The sequence below is a fragment of the Belonocnema kinseyi genome, chromosome 4 (genome assembly GCF_010883055.1).
Source record: "Belonocnema kinseyi isolate 2016_QV_RU_SX_M_011 chromosome 4, B_treatae_v1, whole genome shotgun sequence".
NCBI classification, from domain to species: domain Eukaryota; kingdom Metazoa; phylum Arthropoda; class Insecta; order Hymenoptera; family Cynipidae; genus Belonocnema; species Belonocnema kinseyi.
This window is the reverse complement of record NC_046660.1, coordinates 83,579,741-83,600,480: the sequence shown is the minus strand read 5'-3', so window position 1 is coordinate 83,600,480 and position 20,740 is coordinate 83,579,741. Positions and strand designations below refer to the sequence as shown.

Below are 20,740 nucleotides of genomic sequence, written 5' to 3'. Positions count from 1 at the left end.
TAAATAATCGGATGACGCTATTAGTTTTTTCGTTATCTCACATATTCAAACTATTCGTTTTAATACAACTTTCTTAAACAATTTGAAAATCAATTTTTTCACCACAATCTGCAGTGGTATTTTAGAGCATTATTAAGCCAATGAAATCAGTCAAAATTAAAGCTTAAACGTTCCGTTTTCTAAAAAAATGGAAATAAGAAGTATTTTCTATTAATTTTTTGTAAATTAAAGTTTGGTCACCGTATAAGGAATGTTCAAGGAATATTTCCCATGGTATACATTGTTATTTTGATACCCCAGTCCCCTTATATTGTGTACGGATGATGTCCCAAAAAATTTAAAATAGCACCATAAAAGCTGCTGCGGGGTGAAAATTAAAAGTTATAGGGCGGAAATTATTCTTGCAAACCTTCGGTAAGAAATGATTAGTAAAAACAAGTGAATTTCTTTTCAAGAAAAACGAACGAAATTGGGACTCAGTGGACAGGATAATCCTAAGACGTTTTTAGAGAGTCCTAAAAAACTCCTAAATCGGACCAGATAACGTTATAAAAACATTCAATGTTCTAAAGACGTTTTTAGGACGTATTTGGAACATTGGACGTTTCTTGGCCTAACTTAGAACGTTTTTTTGAACGTTATAGAAATGTCTTTAAAACCTTACGTTCTAACATCGTCTTTAAATTTCGTGCCCGCTGGGGAGAGGGTTCGTTCACTAACAATCGAAAGACGAAATGTTGGACCAACCTACCGTGACACCTCTCAGTTTAAAACAACGATTATTACAATCATAGAAAACCTCTATGCGATTTAAAATAATTACATAACAAGTTACAACTTGTTTCCGTACCAATTCGGACACGATTGAAACAGGAGGAATTTAAAAAAGTACTCACCGCCATGCCTCTTCTCCTGTCCTAGGCTCCTGCTGAAAAAATGAAAAAATTAGGATAAGGATATAAGATTTTTTTTTTCTTTCTATTATACTTGTTATTAAAGCATGTATGGAGTTATTTAATCAACTTTCTCGTGTTTAAATTCCGCTAAAATCGTTTTAAAGAGGTAAATTAATGTTAATAAGCAACAAGTCACTTTCCCTAACTTGAAAAAAATTGGTTAAAGTAGGCGTCGCGCGCCAACAAAAATGAGGTATTTTCGTGTATTTTCTCTTCAACCTCAACCTAACGTCACTTTTTGACTGCCGAGCGGACAAAAGGGACTGAACGCATGAATTTCGGTCCATTTTTTCCCTATTCTGCTAATATGTTCGTAAAAACTAATTTTTTATTTACAAAAAACATATTTGAAAAATAGTTCTTATTTTTTAATTACTATTTAATAAAATGACAATAATTACTATTTAATAATATAATAATTAAATAATATGACATTACCCTACCCCCCCCCCCCTCACTTCACACATGTCTTCCTCCCCTACTTCCTCCTCTCCTCGCTTCTATGTAGCTAACCATTCCCTACTGCCCCTATACTACCCACCATCATTTGTAATACTGTTCCCTGCTTCCCCTTACTTACAATCACTCCCACATCCTCAATTTCCCTTATTTCGCCAAACCTCATTACCTCTCTCCACCTCCCCCTTCCTATTCCTTCCCCTACTTCCACCCCCTATAATTTCGCCTACTTTTCTTTCCCACCTATAACTTCCCTTACTCCTCCATCTCTCATATCCATCACTTCTCCTTCTTGGAAAAAAGTACGACGGATACCCGACTGAAACTATATAGCGCCTATATAGGTTTCTGCACGGGGCTACAAAACCCTATAAAAATTGAGGAAGTTGGGAAAAATCCAACATAAAGTTATACTGATTGTTTTTTACATAATAAGAAGTAAACAATCTTTAAAATTCTACCTACCATGGCTGCTAGCCCTCCAGGGTCTGATCTCGATCCTGAAGCTGCTTCAGAAAAAAATCTTGATATGATATCATGCACTCGCGGCGAAAAGACTAACGATTATTACGATACGAATTCCGAGCTAAACACGAATACATTAATTTCAATTTTAGAAACCGAATTTCAAAAAAAATCTAGAAATGTAATCACCAGAAACGCTTTGCGCCAAATGTCTGCTTGTCCAGACTTTACACTCTTCAAAAACGCAAAGACACGTACATATGTATTATATTAATCTAGAAAAAATCTGTTGAAATTTCGCAAAATCATAACACTATCGAGTAGAAAAATAATGCAAATTTGAAAACTGTTAGTCGGTTGAATCAAACTTTTTATATAATAGCCGATGTTGAGGTGATTTGTTTATTTATATTTTCAGGATTATTTCTATCCATACATTACAAAACACATATTAATAATACCGCAAACGATCAGAGAGGTGAATGGGCGAGGCAAAGTTTTCAATAAATTTGAACTGCTTTAAAGGAAATGGCGGTTATTTTTCTTCTCCAACTTCTGATTTTGAATAATATATCGACTATTATTTCTATAACCTATATTTTCGATCGTTTACTTTTTTTTTTGTCAAAATGTTACGATAAGGTTATAATATTCGTTTTACGATCAAGGCCCTTAAGATAAAAAATAAAGTTTTGATGAAATATTAATCACTGAAAGTCATAAATTAGACAAATCATCGAAGATCCTCATTCAAAATGATTTGACAACAATGACACTTTACGACGATAATAAATCACATGACAACCGAACGTGACCGCCGATTGAATATGAATTGTTATTCAATTTGATAAAAAGTTACGGAATACAAGTCAAATTATTATGAGGGTGGAGAAATACGCTATGATTTTACCGTGCGAAATGCACGTTGAGCTCAATGGCAGTCAAACCAGTGAAGATAGGCTAGTTTATCCGCGCGAAAAATAACGGACTTTTGTGGTGGGGGTAAATATTTGTTTGAGCGGGAAGCAACGATAATTCAAAATATACTGAAAATGGAAAATCTCGAAATGATTTTACTTTGCTTGATATGGATAGAAAAAATTAATTTTAACCGTAAAAAAATTAAAAGGCAAGAAATTATTTTCATTTTTATACTGGCGGGAAGATTTAAATAATAGATTATTCAAATTGGATTAAATATAGAAATCTAAACTGAAATGTCAGGAAAAACTTTACTCATTTTTTAATTAAATAATTATTTACTTGGACAATGATCTTATAACCTTTAATATATCAGTTAAAAAAAGAAGTCCCGGTCCTTTTCAGGTGAAGTTTACAAATGTTTTCATTAAAAACAGTATTTAAACGCTCAATTATGGACACGCATTGATTATTTTCAAATTAAATGCAGTTATTTAACTATAAAATCACAACACTTTTTTAGGCTGAACACTTTAAATTAGAAGTAAAATTATTTTAATTTGTTAAATTGTTATTTATACATTAAAATGTATTTTTCTTTCGAAATATTCTCTCAACATTATTTTTTCAAAACAAAAACAATAAAAAAAAATTTCCAGATTTAAAAACTCACTTTTTTTAACCATTTTTTATTAAATCCTGCCAAATAAAAAAATTACCTTAAAATGTTTCATATTCTTATATGACTGATTCTTATATATAAGAATCTTAAGACATTTGTTTTTTAATCTTTCGAAGTCTTTCCAAATTCTTAAAAAGCTTTCCCAATACAAAATAAAATAATAGAATGGTTAAACTTGCAACGCTCAAAGTTCAAATTTAGCTCTTTTAAATTTTAATGTTTCAAAAGACTTTCTACTTCAGATAATTCAGTTTCAAATTGTTTAGTTTTTAATATATGATTGATAATTATTCATTTTAAGTGAACAGTCAAATATTCCTAAGTATCAAATAAATGTTCTTTTTTTCAATTGAAAATTTTCAAATTGAATAGGTTAAAACTGGAATATTAGACTGAATATTAATATTATTAATATTAGGCTGAAACAAAATTTGAAAATAATTTGAAATTTATTAAAAGCGTTTAATTATGAATCTGTTAGTTTGAAGCTATTTTTAAATTGGAAAAAATTTATAAGGTTTTAATTTGAAATCGAACTCATTTTAAATTTGTAAATAACTTCTTTCAAAAGAAAAAAACAGAAACATTATTTTAAATTGCATTATATAACAATGTGATTTAAAATTAACGATATTACAAGCGACTAGATAAATTTTTCTGCTAAAAATTGCTGAAATTCTCGGTTAAAAAAGAAATGCGTTGCCATTTTCCGGTTTAGAGGCCATGCTTAATTTGATATGAAATTGAACAATTAACTTATTTTCGATTACGAGTTTTAAATTCAATTATTTCTATAATACTGACCAAAGTTAATCATGATTTTCTAATCACAATAAATTTAATATAATTTTGTCAGCCAGATTTTACTTTTTTTTTTAATTCGCAGTTAGGAAATCACAAAACTGAAATTGAAAATTGTACTAAAAAATATATAAATAGACCAAATTCAACTGTAATAACTTACCTGTTTATGGTTCCAACATTCGTTCAATTCTTGAATCAAGTTAATTGGTTTTAGTATTCTATTAATTTACATAAATCTTAAATAATTTTATTTCATTAAAAATAAATACTTAAAAACCAGGATTTCAGTCACCTTATAAATAAAGAGTTTTTTTTTGCAATTTTTAGAAAAAAATGTATTATATTGCCCAAAATAAAGACTTGTGTCTAAAAAATATTAATATTGAAATTGAATCAAAAAACGGTAAAAATTGTTAAAAGTTATAGGAAAAGAAAAAACTGCCGATCTTATTTTTAGCTGTTTCGTCTCTGCTTCGATAGACAGCGAATTTTGAAAACAATAGTTTACCGTCCAGAGATGAGACAGTATTTTATTATTAATGAATATGAGATACATAAAAACGCGGAATATTATTATAATATATAACCTAAGGGACAAAGTCCGGATTTTTCCTCAAAACGACAAATCCTTCCATGATTGGCGTTAATGGTACATACTCTTCCGTCGCTAATTCCGCTCTTTCTCCATAAGCTAAGAGGACAGGCGTTGTGTGCGTTTGGAAGCCAGTTATAGTTTTTGGCTTTCCGGCTTGGCCCACGACGTCAACTGCGAGACCAACTCGCACCGGAACTGCAAGCGGATTCAATTCCTCGTCGAATGTAACCAGCATTCTTGGTTGCATCGCCGCTGCGAGTGTATACAAAAGATAGTGCGACCTTCCAAGAATAACTAAAAGAAAAAAAATCATTTTAGTGAGTCACTTTATTATTAGAGCAATTCCATGTCAAATCATATGAAGAATTTTAGTCTTTGTGATTAATCTTAGTATTCGCTCTCTCAGGTGTTGAGGGAAAAATCCCAAAATAATGTGTGGAAAATTTTAAAAACTTGGGCGATATTCAAAATTGAAAATTTTGGTTCTTTTTATAATTTCATAACTTTGATGAATTTAATTATACTAAGGTGTATTTTAAAAACTAATCTTAGTAAGAAGCAGTTATAAAGAAACATTTTTTTAAAAAAGTCCACAATTTCTTGGATTATTCAAAAACAAAGTTTTAAACTGGATTTCTGAAAAATATATTTTTTATCATCTTTAATTTTTTATAGAATCGTTGAAATATGCACGTTCTTAATTCATTTTGGAAAACTAAGGGAGATTCCATTTTGACATAAACGTGGATTTTAGAAGACATTGTAAGCAATCTATAAACACAAATAAAAGGTGGATTGCTTTCAGAAATTCAGTTTAAACATTTTTTTTTTTTGAAAAATCCAAAAAGTATAAAAAATTTTGTTGTTTTTAAACAATATTTCTTTATAACTGCGTCTTATTAGGAATATTATTTGAAATATATACCTTATTATAATTAAAAATGAATATAAAGTTATCAAATTTAAAAAAAAGGACAAACCTTTTTAATTTTTAATATCTCCAAAGTTTTTCGAATTTTTCTTACTAGAACGGATACTAGAATTTTCATCAAAATTACTAATAATACCTGAAATTCTTTACATGATTTGACATAGATTCGCTTAATACACTAAGCCTCGGATTTAATTCAGAGATAAAAACAGTGTAAATAGTAAAATTCTTTCCCCTATAAATAATTATTCAAAATTTTATTTATTTATCGCAGGCTTCACAATAATGTTGTTTAAAAAATCATACTTCTTGGTTGCAAATTCAACGGTTTTGTTAGAAAATTCGTGTTTGGAGCTCGAAAATTAAACAATTTTATAAGAAATTGAACTATTTGGTTGAAAATGTTTATATTCTGTTGAACATTTAACTGATTGATAGTTGAACTACTTTAATAAATTTTTACTTTTTTGTTTGAACAATAATAATTTCAGTTGAAAATTCTTTTTCTTTTTTTTTTGCTAAAAATTATTTTTTTATTGAAAATTTGATCAATTTGTTGAAAATTCAACTGATTGTAAATTATCTTTGTTGTTAAAAATATTCTACTAAAAATTGATATTTTCTAGTTAAAAATTCTACCATTAAGTTAAAAAAAAATTACAAGCGAAAAACGTATGAACTTGAAATTAATAAAATAAAATTTGGACTAACATCACATCCATTGTTCAAACTATTTAGTTGACAATTAATAACATTTGTTAAAAAAAATTATTTGCGAGGACAGTCATCTCTTCTGCTAGAAAATTCGACTATTTGGTTACAAATATATGTGTTTTGTTGAAAATTCGTATTTTCTGGTTGAAAATTCAACTATTTGATAGAAAATATATGTTGTTTATTGTCAATTTGTCATTTTCGTCATTTCTGTTTTATGGATTTAAATGTTTATTTATTAAATTATCATGTTGAATCCAACAGATGAAAATAAAATGTTGAAAACTTTAAGCTCAATTTTCTTACATATTTAACTTTCTTAAATTGCCAACAGTAGAATTTTAACTATTGAAAATTTAATTTTTAATTTTCTTCAATTTTTAGTAGTCAATAAGTCAATTTTCAAATCTGCTCAATTTTTAACGATTGAATTTTCACCTGTTGAAAATTTTTAACAACTGAAATTTAATTTTCAAGAATTAAATTCTAAGTTTTCTTAAATTTAAAACGATTTATTTTTCAATTGTTGAAAATTTAATTTTCAACTATTTAACATTCAATACTTGAAAATGGATTAAAATTTATAATTGAATTTACAAAAGTTAAAATTCAATTGGAGCAAATTAAAGCAAATTGAATTGAATAAGTAAGAATTTCAATCTATAAAAAATGTTCGATAAAAGTTTAATTTTTCGAAAACTTATCGCCATTGGTAATTAATATTGGGCAAATTAATAGTCATCCAATGGATTCTCAGAAGGGAATTAATAAGATTTGAAAAAACTTTCAAATCTGATTATCTCCTTGTTAAGCCGTTGGAAAGCCATTTACGGCGATCAAAAAATTCTGACTAAATATAAAATTGGTTAAATAAAAGATTTTTTTAATCGTTCTCTTAATCAAGAATATTTGATCTTTTAAAAAAATACAATCATTATTAATTAAATCGCAATACTTTTTCATTTGAACAATTATTTTAACTTTAGTTTTGTATTTAAAACCTAAATAGTTTAGGTTGAAATCATTCAAGTAAGCATTTGTAAATTTTTTTATTGGTAAAATTTAAAAATCAAATTTGAGATGCAAGAAAGCGGGGAGGCAATGGGAAAGCTATGGGAGGCAATTTTACAGTGTCTCATATTTTTAATGTCTGCAATTTTCTATTGACGGGAATTTTCCATTTCGGTAATAATTTTCGGGTTTATTATATTTCGAACATTTTATTTTTTTGGAAATTTTCCAGTGAAAGGATGTTATTTATTTGGCTGTTTCGGTCATTCCAGACTTTCTTCAAATTCATCGCTTTGGTATAATTCAACTGTTTTTTATTTAAAATTAAAATCTTTTTTTCGATGAAACTTCAAATTCTTAGCTGGAAGTCGAACTATTTCGTTAAAGACTAAATTTTTAAAAAGATTCTTTAGTTTAATTGACAATCAGTCTCTTTAGTTCAAAACTTAACTACTTGATTAAAAATTCGTGGCTTTTTTTCGCACCGGATTAAGTTTATCAACTGAAAATTTAACTTTTCCACTTTGGTTACAAATTTAGCATTTTTAGTTAGAAAAAATAAACTATTTAATTGGAACTTCATTTATTTGGCTGAATATCGTTTTTTCTCAATTGGAAATTAATTTTTTTTAATTAAAAATTTAGCTATTCCATTTTCGGTAGAAAATTGATCTTTTTTTAGCTAATAATTCAATTATTTGGTTGAAAATTCATGTATTTGGTTAAAATTCGTCTTTTTGCTTATAAAATTCATCTTTTTTTGGTGAAGTTCAACTGTTTTTAATTTGAAATTAAAGTCTTTTTTAGTTGCAATATCAATATTCAACGGCAATCTTCCGGTTTGCTGACAGTTTTCACGGCCAATGAAATTCAAAAAATCGAACTCTAAAGCCAAAAATTTTCCCATTTGAAGTAATATAAAACTGAGCTGCAAATTAAAATTTCGACTGAAATTTTTTTAATCAAATACAGTTAAACTGCCAAATTAATTTTTTTTTAACTTTTATAAATTATATAGTTCAATGACAAGTTCCAAAAATATAAATCCACGTTATCATTTTTAATGCTCTAATTTAAAGAACCAATCGATGAATGAACATTTTTTCAAAATTATATCATTTAAGTAATTTTAAACTAGAAATATTAAAAATCGAAAGATTGAATTTTTTTATAAACGGAACAAAAAGTTCAATAATTTCTATTTTAAATAGATTGAAAATCTTTAAAATGCTTCAAAATTTTATTCCAAATCTTGAAACATCTATATGTTGTTTTACATCCTTCAAATTTTAAATTACTTTTTTTTATTTTTTAGAACTTCCAAACATGTTTTAAATGCCAAATAAAAAAAACTTCCTTATAATCTGCCACATTCATTTTTGATACATTTCTTAATTATTTGTAAATCTCTTTATATATTCTCTGAAAGTGAATTTCAAAAAATCATTTTTAATTTTCCTAAGAAAGGTTTTTTATTCTTCTGAAGTCTTTCAAAATTCTTGAAAAGTTTCTAGATTTTTTATTCGAAATCTTTGAAAATCTATATTTGTTTTTAAATAAGGCCATTCAAATTTTTAATTAATTTTGATTTTTTTAACTTTTAAATATCTCTTCAACTTACTCGAATTTCTTCTGAGAATAATAGGTGTTCAATTGTTATTTATACATCAAAATTCATGAATTTCACTTACAAATTAAATTTTGTTTAAAAAGATAATTAAAATTGTAACATTCAAAGTTTACTTTTTTCGTTTAGTTTTGAATACTTAATTTATAATTACTGACTTTAAATTATCAGTAATGATATTTCTAATTATTAAGTAATTTTTATTTTTTCCTAATTAAAAATTTCCAAATTCAATGGTTTCAAAATGGAATATTTTAGACCAAAATAATATTTGAAATTTAATAAAAGCCTTTATATTATTGTGAAGTTATTTTGACATTGAAAATAGTTTATAAAGTTTAAATCAGGTGTTTATATTTGAACTGATTCCGAAACGTATTCTAAAATCAATTATTATTCACTTTTTAAATCTTAAAGTATGATTCAATCACAAAAATCATTCATTAATGACATAATTGAAAAAGATAATAATTTTACTAATTATTTTAGAAAACGATTGAAATCAAAGTTGGACATATTTTTTAAAATAAAAACTTGTAAAATTCCCCGTCAAAAAATAAATAGAAACTTACTATTTTTGACATCAAGGAATCCAATGAGCGTCGCCAATAACCCAGCTAAAGCCACAGGACTTAGCAACTGCCTGTCGCTATGATACGGCGACAGCGTAAGAGTTCCTTTTCCCAAATGAGTGAGACCCTGGGCGATTCGTACCATAAATAAATTATTCGGGTCCTTAGCATGGAACTGAGCAAGTTGCCTCAACATCGCCGCTAATCTCGCATTATTAGTTCCAGCTCCAACAAGTCCCATGGCAAAAATTGCATTATGAGCCACCTCAGGATCACTGTCGTGTGAGAATTTCGAGAGGGTATCCAATATATTCAGTTTAGGGTTCGATACTGATATGAGACCAAGAGCCAGAGGCACCGATCGTCGAATTACAGGTTCGCAGTATCGCAGAAGGTGCCCGAAAGTGCGGTAAGCCATCTCAGCACCGATTTCTTCTCCCATTGCAATCAAAGCGATTCCTAGGACAGCAATGGCTTGACGAGAACTCAAATCCTTCTCTTTTTCTTCTTTTTTCTCCTCTTTCTTCTCTTTGTCTTTGCTGCGATCACTCTTCTCTTCCTTTTCGTTGACCGTCTCATAATGCTCGGAGCAAATGTGAAGTAAATGCTGAATTTTGAGGACGTTTCCTGTTCCTGCGTAGGCACAAACTTCTACTAATGTTGTGGACATGGACTTGAAGGGTTCGGGAATTACTTCCAAGGCGGCGATAATCGCCTCGGCTGCCTCTTGTTTTCCCAGGAAACACAAACCTGAACAAATTGTAGGTTCGAAAAATGTAAAGTAAATAGAGGTTTTGAATATTGTAAATATTAATAGTTAATATTAATTAATTGAATAATTAATAGTAAATATTAAGATAAATAGTAAATGGAGGTAAATAAGCTTTTATGGAATCGATTTCTGTTAACTTTGGTTAATTATATGTTTAGCAGAAAAAATATAGATTGCCAAAGATTTTACTTCAAAGAAATTGTTTTCAAAAGTTGTTGCACTTTTTCTATTTAAGAAACTTTTTAAAACTCTGAAACACGAATGGGACTAGAGCACTAAAGTTTGTACCGGTTAGTTTGGTTTCAATCTAATTAACTAAAACAGTTTTTTTTTTTTTTTTTGTAGAAAGCCTGTCGGAGAATTCAAATTTTGAAATTCTAATAATTCGAACATCTTTTTCATGGTTATTTTTTCTGTTTTCAAACGAAAAGATTTTGATTCTATTAAATCTCGATTCCTAAAAAATGCTTGCCCTGATTTTTGATTCTTCAAAATGTCCTTTTAGGGGAAAAAACGATCAATACGGGCTTTATATAAATTCGTTAAAAAAATATTTGTTTATTAATAATAATTTGCAATGTTCTACTTTTTCCGGTATCTAGCCTATTAATGTAGTGAAGTGTAGTGGATTATTTTGTAATTTTTGCTTATAATGCCATTTTTACTTTTTTTCTTTAAGTAAAAAAATAAATAAATAAAATCTTTCTATTGAAAAATATATTTTTCAATTGATTATATCGATTTTTATAATTAATTAGTATATTTACTTTATTATCCTTAATTAATGGGCATTTCAATGATACTGAGCTCCACCATATTAACAAAAAAAAACTTGTTTACTCTACCAGGTTATATGTTAAACATTTATATTGTGTGAAAATAAGAAAAAATAGTTATTTTATAATTCACCATCGAGTTAAATAACCTACGAATAAGATAATTAAACTTCTTGATTCATACACGCTAATTTCTCATCAGAGTTAAAAAAAATGTGTTCAATCACATTTTTTTTAATGTGCAACAAACCTGCTTTTTCTTTTCTTTTCTGGATTAAGTTCAATTCACATTTTTCATATGTTTAAAGTCTTAAAAAATTGCGAAAAAAAAAAAAAATATATATATATATATATAAATTTAAAAACCTTAAACGAATTTTCAAATCATTCTAAATCGAACACAATATTTAGCTTAATTTCTCCACCGATAAAAAAACTATACATACAAAAAATTTGCCATATTTTTTTTAACAGATAGGAATTTTTTGCTCAAAATCGAAAAACTGAACAAAAGATATTGAAAGACGACTGAAAAATCTCGAACAAGGAAATTCCCAAAATTAGAAAATTGTCAAAAATTTAAAATTGTCAAAAATTTAAAATTCACGAATATTAAAATTCCTCACAGTTTAAGATATTACAGAATTTGAAAATTCCCGAAATAAAATCGCCAGCAATATAAAAGTATCGAAACTACAAAATTACGGACACAATAAAATTTCCTAATCTTAACAATTTAAGAAATTCTTAAATAATAAAAGAAAAAATAATCAATAAAACAAAACTTTAATTTGATGAACATATTTTGTATTTATTATTTATTAATTAATTATTATAACAATTTTTTAATTGTTTAAATTTGGGAATAATTTTAATTCAAAAATTTGCCTGCGTCGGTAACTTTATAATATTGGTAATATTAATTGGCAATATCAAAAAATTTCGGGAATTTTTCTATTCCGAAATTTTTAATTGGTGATAATTTTATAATTTTGGGAATTTTCTATTTCGAATTTATTTTCCGGCAATTTTACATTCTATGTAATTTTTACTCGTTTTGAAATCAGCCGATTTAAAAAAAAATTTCTTTACTTTTTACGATGCCAACCAACTTATTTTGTTCTGTATAAAAACGATTTAATTAATAGTAGCATTTTCATCTTGATAATACCGAAAATCGATCAAATCAGTTATAAAACTGATATAATTACCAACACAAATTATTTTGCAATAGAAAGATTCGAAATTTTTTTTATCTGATTTAAAGAAAAAATATTGAATTAAATAGTAACCTAGTGACAAAAATCCGAACTATGTAGAATAGGTATGATTTTAACGGTGAATTTTAATTTGTGCATAAAGAAGCTTTAACTATTTTTTTTTTGTGAAATTGAAAGTATTTATTTTATACTAAAAATAAGTCTTTATTGGAAATAAAGGGGTTTAGATGGAATTTACATATTATACAGTGAAAAACCACATTTTTTTATTCTTAAAAAAAACGATTGTTGTACTATTTATTGTTATTTTCAACAGATCATTAACTTAAATGGACTTATTTTAAAACAAAAATAAACTTTAAGTAAATTTTTATTAATGTATACATGAAATATTCACTAGTTAAAACTGTGATCTAAAAGTTGGATTAGAATTCGTATTTCAATATCAATCGTCTATTATTCGTATTCTTTGCATAATCTGGATAAAATTTGTCGCTATATACATCAATGAAACTATATCTGAGCTTACAATGCATTAAAAATTACCTGAAATAGTGACATAATTTTTTTTTTTGTTTTTTTTTTTTACAGCAAAGATGAAAATTTTTAAGATGAAAATACTATCTAAAAAGAATTATTTTTGATGACTATCTGTTTTTAGTATTCAATCATAGTTTTAAACTTCACAAAACAATCGTAAAAAGATTTTTCTGCTCAAATTAACACATCTTTAAAATTGTACCTACTATTTCATATTTCAGTTTTCAATACCAGGTGACGAAATGGTAGACAACCATTCTCAATAACTTTTATGTAAAGCACATAGGCTCTATCATAACTTGTCTAAAAGGACACTTTGAAGCACAAAATAAAGACGTATAGAAAAAATCAGGCTAGGCATTTTTTGGAACTAAAGTTCTTATCAAGTCAATTTTTTTGGTTTAATAACATGGAAAATAACCATGAAGCTGTTGGAATCAATTGTAATCTAAAATGTTGGACTATCCGCGGTTTTTTACAATCAAAAAAAGAGTTTCAGTTAATTAAGTTCAAAACGAGCTGAGTTGTACAGTTTATCGTTATTTAGTGCAACTTGTATTTTCGAAACTCAAAAAGTTTCCAAAATAGAAAAAGTACAATAACGTAAAAAAAAAGATATATCTGATGTGAAATTAATGGCAATCTATATTGTCTCTACTTTAGAAATAATTTTCCCATGTTTAAAAAAATCGAGAATGTTAAAGTCTGGTTTGTGTGAGTCCGGCGTGGAATCCACATAGATAAATCAAAAGGTTACCAAACTGAACAGATAATATTCTTACCTAGTCCCAAAGGCAAGAATCGCGCATAAGTGTCCTTGAGATCAGCTTCGCTCTTCTCCATTAAGGTGTGCATAATGGAAGTAGTAACGTAAGAATTGCAAGATCCAACCGCGACCATCCCAAGAGCGAGTCCAGCAACTCCAATGACTTCCCAGCTCGATTTTGGATCATTCAAAACAGGCGTCAGCAAATTAAGAACCGCCTCCCGATTAGACCCAGCGTAGGCAAGTCCCAGTCCAACAATCGCTCCGATTCTCATCGTATTGCTGCTATGAAGTACATAATCAGACAAAAGAGCCAAGGCAGGATCACACTCGTTCCTGACGCCACAATTGACGATGCCACAAGCCAAAAGAGCTCCAGATTTTATATAATCTTCCGAGGAATAGAGGTACTTATCGATGGGCGTCAAACCCCCATCAACGTCCCAGAGAAGCACGAGACCAAGAGAAGCAGTTGCACTTAACATTCCATGCTCCTTGTTTTTATAAAGCCACTTGTTTCCGTCTTCAATGAGGAGTTTGTCGTGGCCGAAGGCTGCATTCACGAATCCATTTACGAAACTTGCGGCTAAATTCTGCCTTGCTGAATCGACTTGGCCGCCACCAAATGGAGGTCTCGAGTTTTCGAGGTGGGACTTGTAAACGTCTTCAGGTGTTTTCGGCTCCATGATGTCCAATTCTCGAGCTAGGTTCAGGAAATGATTGTTTAAGTGGGAATTTGACATTATTTCAACGAGGTCGTCGTACTCGACTGTGGATTCTGGCAGGTCAAGGAAGATCTGCTGACGCCCGAGCATGAAAGCTAACTGCTTCTGTATAGATCTGGAATGAAGAAAATTTAAATATGTATGTAGGATTCAAGTTGCTGGAGGATCATTCAGAGTAATTTAATTTAATGAATTTTCTCAACAGAGTGCTCGCAAAAATTAATCTGCGAAAGCCCCTGATTTTTCTCTGACAATTTTTTCATTTTTCTCGACTATTAATATTTAAAGAACCAAATTTTTATGTAGTAAGAGTTTCAACATCAAATCTTTTATAAATATAATAAAACAATTTAAAATTATTACAACCATAAAATATTCATTTTCTACCATAATAGTTGAATTTTAAAGCAAAATGTTAAATTTTTACTATATTAAATGAATATTCAATCAAATTGTCGAATTTTCATACAAGCAAGATTAAACTTGGACAAAAACACATTTTTTTTCAACGTTATTTTTCACGAATAAAACAAAAGCTACGCGTCCTATCAAGAAGTAATTCCTTACGAAATTGTAGATCCTTTTTTGGATAACAATTTTTGTTAATTCGTCTTTTTTCGTATCCTACATAGTTTGTCTACAAAATGAAATTTTATATTTTTCATTATTTTTTTTGTGCAATCAAAATTTTAATTTTTGATTTTTGAAGAAAATCCAAAAATTTGTCATGATAATCTGGTAGGTCTTTTAAAAAGAAACGTTTTTCTTCTCGCGACTTTTTTCATATCGTGCGCATTTTGGCTTTAAATTTTGATTTTCGGTTGAATTTCCAAATTCAGAAGAAAGTGGTCTAAAAAATTTTCAAAATGCGCTCACTTTTTGAATTTTTATCAAAAATGGCTCGTTAACGAACTCGTCCTTTCTTCTAGGACCTAAAAAATGTGTGCCGAAGATGGATTTGATTCATTCATTTTTTCGAGTTATCGTGTTTACCGACGGACGACCGCACGGACGGACAGACGCCATCGTGAAAATCTGATTTTCGGATTCAGGGGGTCTCGAAAAGTGGAGATCCGTTGAAAAACTGTGATGTCAAATTTCCGACAATTCTAATACTTTCTCAATCATAAATTATGGGAATGTAAAAAATCAAATTTCAACAAACAAAAAAAAAACAAATTTCCAACATAATAGTTACATTTTAAACCAGGAATGAAAATTTAACTAAGAAAAAATATTAACAAAGTAGTTCAACTTTTACTCCCGTAGCTGAATATTCCATTAAAAAAAAATTCAATGACAAAAAATGAGTTTTTAACAAAGTAGTTCAAACTTTCAGCCTACGACATTAATTTTCAACTAAAATTATGTATGTTTAACTAAAATAGTTAAATATTCAGCTAAAACAAATACATTTTCAATGAAAAAACGAATGTTCAACCAAAGAGATGAATTTTTAACTAAAATGATGAATTTTCAACAACAAAAAATGATTTTTTAACAAAATAGTTCAACCTTCAACCAAGTAATTGAATTTTCAACCAAAAAAGTTCTATTCAACGAAAAAAGACGATTTTTCAACACACAAAAAAAAAACAGTTGCATTTTTAATAATAAAAAAGATGAATTTATGTTTAAAAGAAATGAATTTTTAAACCTAAACGACAAATTAAAGAAAAAAGTAACTGAATTTTCAACAACAGAAGATTGCAGTTAAATTTTCACCGCCAAAATATGAATGTTTCGCAAAAAAAGTTAATTTTCTACAAAAAGAGTTGAATTTTCAACAAAACAATTGAATATTTAACCAAGAAGGTTGACTTTTTAGCAAAATTGTTAGATTATCAAGAAAATAATAAAAATTCTAAACTTCAAATATAATCGTCAGGAGGAAGCAACAGAAAAGACAGAAAATCAAAATAAAGTTATGAGACAAATAAGTTACTAACATGAATATTATATCAGGATGGCCGCAAAATTGAGTTTCAAAATTCCCTAATTTTTTCCTGACCAATATTTCAGTTGCCCTGGCCATTAATATTCAGAGACTAGAATTTTAATTTTGTAACATTTTTAACATAGACCCTCATTTACAGGTTTTCCCGGACCCTATCTCAAGGAAATTATACTTACAAATCTTTGCAAGTAGTAAATATCTCTTCAATCAATGGTAAATCGTTAAGTTGCATCGCCAGCCTCACTGCCTGAGGATACTGTCCAAATTTCCTGTAAAGTTTGGCGGCAGCGTGAAGAAGGAGGCTATTTTCTGGATCAGCAACATAAGGAACGCAGCTCGTGAGATAGAGACAAACTCTTTGGTAGGCACTCTCATCAACGTATTGTTCGAGGAAGTCTAGTTTCTCAATCTCCATTAACAAATCGCAGGCCTCGGTTTCCGCGTTGTGAGCCATATTGTAAGGAACGATCTGATGGACCAGAGCTATCAATTTTTCGCTAACATCTTCCTTATTCTCGCCAGTGAGTTGCTCCCATTCACCGGACAATTCTCCAGATAAGTGACGGACGTATTCGTGTCCCCATTCGCCAATCGCGAGGGCTGATCCTGTTAATCTGTATTTTAAACATTCTCTGCCTTCGCCCATCGTCATTGCGAGGACCGATATGATGTCTGAGCATAGTTCCTTAGCTTTCGGGTCAGATAAAGTATCATAGACTGTTTTCATGGTGTCATAGTGAGGTCTCATAAATTTCAAAGGCTTGGGTACACTCGTCATCGAAGTTGTCGAGGCTCGAATCTGAGTTTGAAGTGAATCTAATGCTGAGTAGTGTAATTTCGTGTTGGAATCCTGAAGACGCTCGACTAAATTTCCTAGCTCTTCCTGCAAGAGTTTGTCCTCCTCCGACTAAAAATAGAGCATTTTCTTTCTCATTTACATTGAAATATTTCAGACTTTAGGCGAAATGTGTAACGTGTAAAATAATAAGCGCTAATAATAAGTAAGTGCTGTAAGAACTCAATTTCTGACTCCTTGTCATTTTGATAAGTACCAAATTAGAAATAAGTAAATAAATTTTTTTTAAATTAAAAATATGAAAATAATTTAATTCGTATTTGGCTCAATTTAAATTGGCGAAATATACTTTCAAACTCGGATTTAATCACTATTCGGACTTTGAATATTTCAATTGAAACTAAAATAACAAATTTCATAATAGAATGTTAAAGACGTGGTAGTTTATTATTTGAATCATTTACCATTTTTACGATTAAAAATGTGACGCGCGAAACCCCGACAAGGCCATCATTTGTTCTTTATAAACTTGAATTGAAAGTATTTAAAATTTAAGAAATATGTATGAAATTATTTTGAATTAAAAAGGTTTAAATTCAAAATATTTTAGACAGGTAACATTTTAAAAAAGGACAATATTTCTAATTGAATGTGAAAGAATTTAACTTGCGTCATTTCTAAATAAAAGCGTTTACAATTTTATGATTTTAAATTGAAAAAATGTTGTATCAAAAGCTTTCCAAATTCAAAACCTTCAAACTAAAATTTTTTAATATAGACAATTTCATTAGGAAGGAGTTGCATTCGAAAAATAAACTATCTATTATTAACAAATCCAAATTATTAACAAATCCGACTTTAAACAAATTTAGTCGCGAAGAATTGTCACAATAAAACTTTTTTGCACTTAAACCCTTAAAAATGTCCAGTACCATAAGTAAATTTAATCATTTAGAAATTCACAATTTTCAAATTATCATTTATACTTTTCGAAATTCAACCAATTCAATTTTAGTCAGTTTCAAATTTAATAATTTTAGATTTAAATATTCTTAATAGTTTGGTACCAATTTTCAATGCACAAAACGTTCTCGTTTCTTAAATTCTTCGAAGTCGTAGAGTATCAAAATGAAAGACTTGATAATTACACACTTTTTAATATGAAGGATTGGAATTAAACAATTTTGAATTAAATGCTTGCAGAATAAGCTGTAAAAATGAAAATAGGACAATAATTTCTCAAATTCGAGCCTTAAAAATAAGATTTCTGAATGTATATGGTAAAAACTAAATTTTCAATTTTTCCCTATCGTAAGTTTACATTTTTCGATTAACATTTGAATGGTTGGATTCCGAAAAGTATAATTAACAATTTTAAAACTGATAATTTCTGAACAATTAAATTTACTTAGAGTAATAGAAATTATTAGGGGTTTGAGTACAAAAGAATTTTAATATTGAAATATTTAGCGATTAAATTTAATTTCTTTGATTAAAAATATATAGATACCTAGAATTTAAAAAGCTTTTACTTTGAAATAATCAGTTTAGTTTTCAAATTAAAAAAAATTAACTTTTAAATTATTCAATTTTAAATTTGTTTAATTAGAGATAATACAATTTTCATTCTTCTGAATTGTAAATAATGTACTTTTGAAAATTCTAGTAGAAAAATATTCCATTTTGAACGCTTTTATCCAGAGATGATACAATTTTAATTCCTTTTCGTTACATTCAAAATATTGTCCTTTTTAATTTTACCTATCTAAATTATTTGGAATTGGAACGCTTTTTTAATAAAAATTATTCCTCATATTTTTCTTAAATTGAATTTATTTGAAATATTCACAATATAATTGATTAATAATTAAAATATAAAATTTTAAATAAAGTATTTAAAAAATAGCCTTTTTAAATCAGTAAAAAAATAGTTTTTAAATAAAGAAGGAATGGTAAAATAAGCTTTGAGAAGTGTTGAATGTATATACTCGACAAGTTAGGTACAGTTTACTTAGATCTCAAAATCTTTTTTTTTAGGTATTAATGCACAAAGATTATAGATAACCTAAAACTATTAAATAAAGTTTAATAAGTTAATCAAATAACAATACTAATTTCTTAAAAATAAAAAATACATGATAGCTCTGTTTCTCCTGTAGAAAGATATTCATAAAAATCTACCATACACATTTAAAACCCCCAATTCAAGAATGGAACGAGCATTAATAAGCAAAAAATATACAGGTTATAATAATAAAAATAACCTATTTCGACAAAAAAAAAAACTACATTTTTAAAACCCTTTACTTTAAGAGGGTCTGGCTGAAGGAAACTCAAATCGTCTGGGCCAAAAGCATCGTAGAAATTCGTAGAGAGTGGTTTCGACTTCATGATGATAAAATACGATAAAATACTTGTTATATTCTGGCTTCAGAAAAACTAAAGAAAATCCAATTGACTAAATTTTTGAAACAATAGACTACATAATAATAACTACCAAAAAAACAGACATAATTAACAAATGAGTAATAAAAATAAAATACGTGTCAGAACAATGCCGATCACGAAAAACAAGACAATCGACTTTTTGAATAAAGTAAAGTGGAACGCTTACCAAGTCGGTTTTATCATCTTCCTTCTCATTTTTAACGTCTTTCTTTTGCTTCTCCTCCGGTTTGGTACTTTCCGGCATTTTTAAGGCTAATTACACGATATTTTAAAGATAAAATCGACCAGCCTCACTAACGGAATGACCACTCAAAAAGTGAGGTTAGGAGTAACAAACGAAGGTTTGCGAGTCACTGTGACAGCTGGCGCCACTGCGACAATGTTTTTAAAAAACCGAAATTGGATAAAAGTTCAAGTAACAAAAATAAAGACGAAGCAGACATTTACAGCCTTTTTGAGATTTAAAAATGTAAATTATTGGTATCTAATATTTATTGTGATGCAGGGTCTTTGTCAATTATTATTATTATAATTAAACTTTCAATAACTCCAAAAAAGAAGCAGCTAAGAGGATTTGATATTTTATTCGAGAAATTTTAGTACTTTTTAGTTATTTCGAATATTATATTGTAAAGTAAAATTTGTCTTTGCTGCCTCGACGATTTTTCGTTTTATTTGAATTTTCTAGTACAGGGAGTCATCATTCAGCAAAATTTGAAGCTTAGCGCGCAGTGAAAAAGCATCGATATTCGAATATCTCGATTATCGAAAAAAAGTGAAACGTTCGACAGTTTGAAAATATAAATTCAATGTGAAAATGCTTCAAATTACTTACATTTAAGTAAAAGTATTGCATTTTAAACAAAACAGATAAATTTTTAACGAAACAGCTAAATTTTTAGCCACATAAGAATAATATAAACAGCAAAATGGTCTAGTTTAACACATTTTTGCATGAATATTAGATGGGGAGGTCATCGTTAAAAATTATTTCAAAATAAAA

The 20,740-nt window shown here is 28.4% G+C and overlaps 2 protein-coding genes across 2 annotated transcripts in view; one reads left to right on the top strand and one right to left on the bottom strand.

Moving 5' to 3' along the window:
• Positions 1–16,721, top strand: part of LOC117170498 (VWFA and cache domain-containing protein 1) — a 37,242-nt gene extending 20,521 nt beyond the window's left edge. The window contains exon 10 of the transcript XR_004466814.1: positions 16,633–16,721. The gene's annotated coding sequence lies outside the window, so the exon portion shown is untranslated. The remainder of the gene's footprint in view (positions 1–16,632) is intronic.
• Positions 4,735–19,981, bottom strand: LOC117170499 (26S proteasome non-ATPase regulatory subunit 2). Its single transcript, XM_033357229.1, has 5 exons — positions 19,904–19,981; positions 16,670–17,400; positions 13,828–14,651; positions 9,738–10,487; positions 4,735–5,176 (listed from the first exon to the last, which is right to left on the bottom strand). Exons 1-5 carry the CDS (start codon positions 19,979–19,981, stop codon positions 4,875–4,877), a joined length of 2,685 nt encoding a protein of 894 aa, XP_033213120.1. The 3' UTR covers positions 4,735–4,874.
• Between the last annotated feature and the right edge of the window lie 759 nt (positions 19,982–20,740).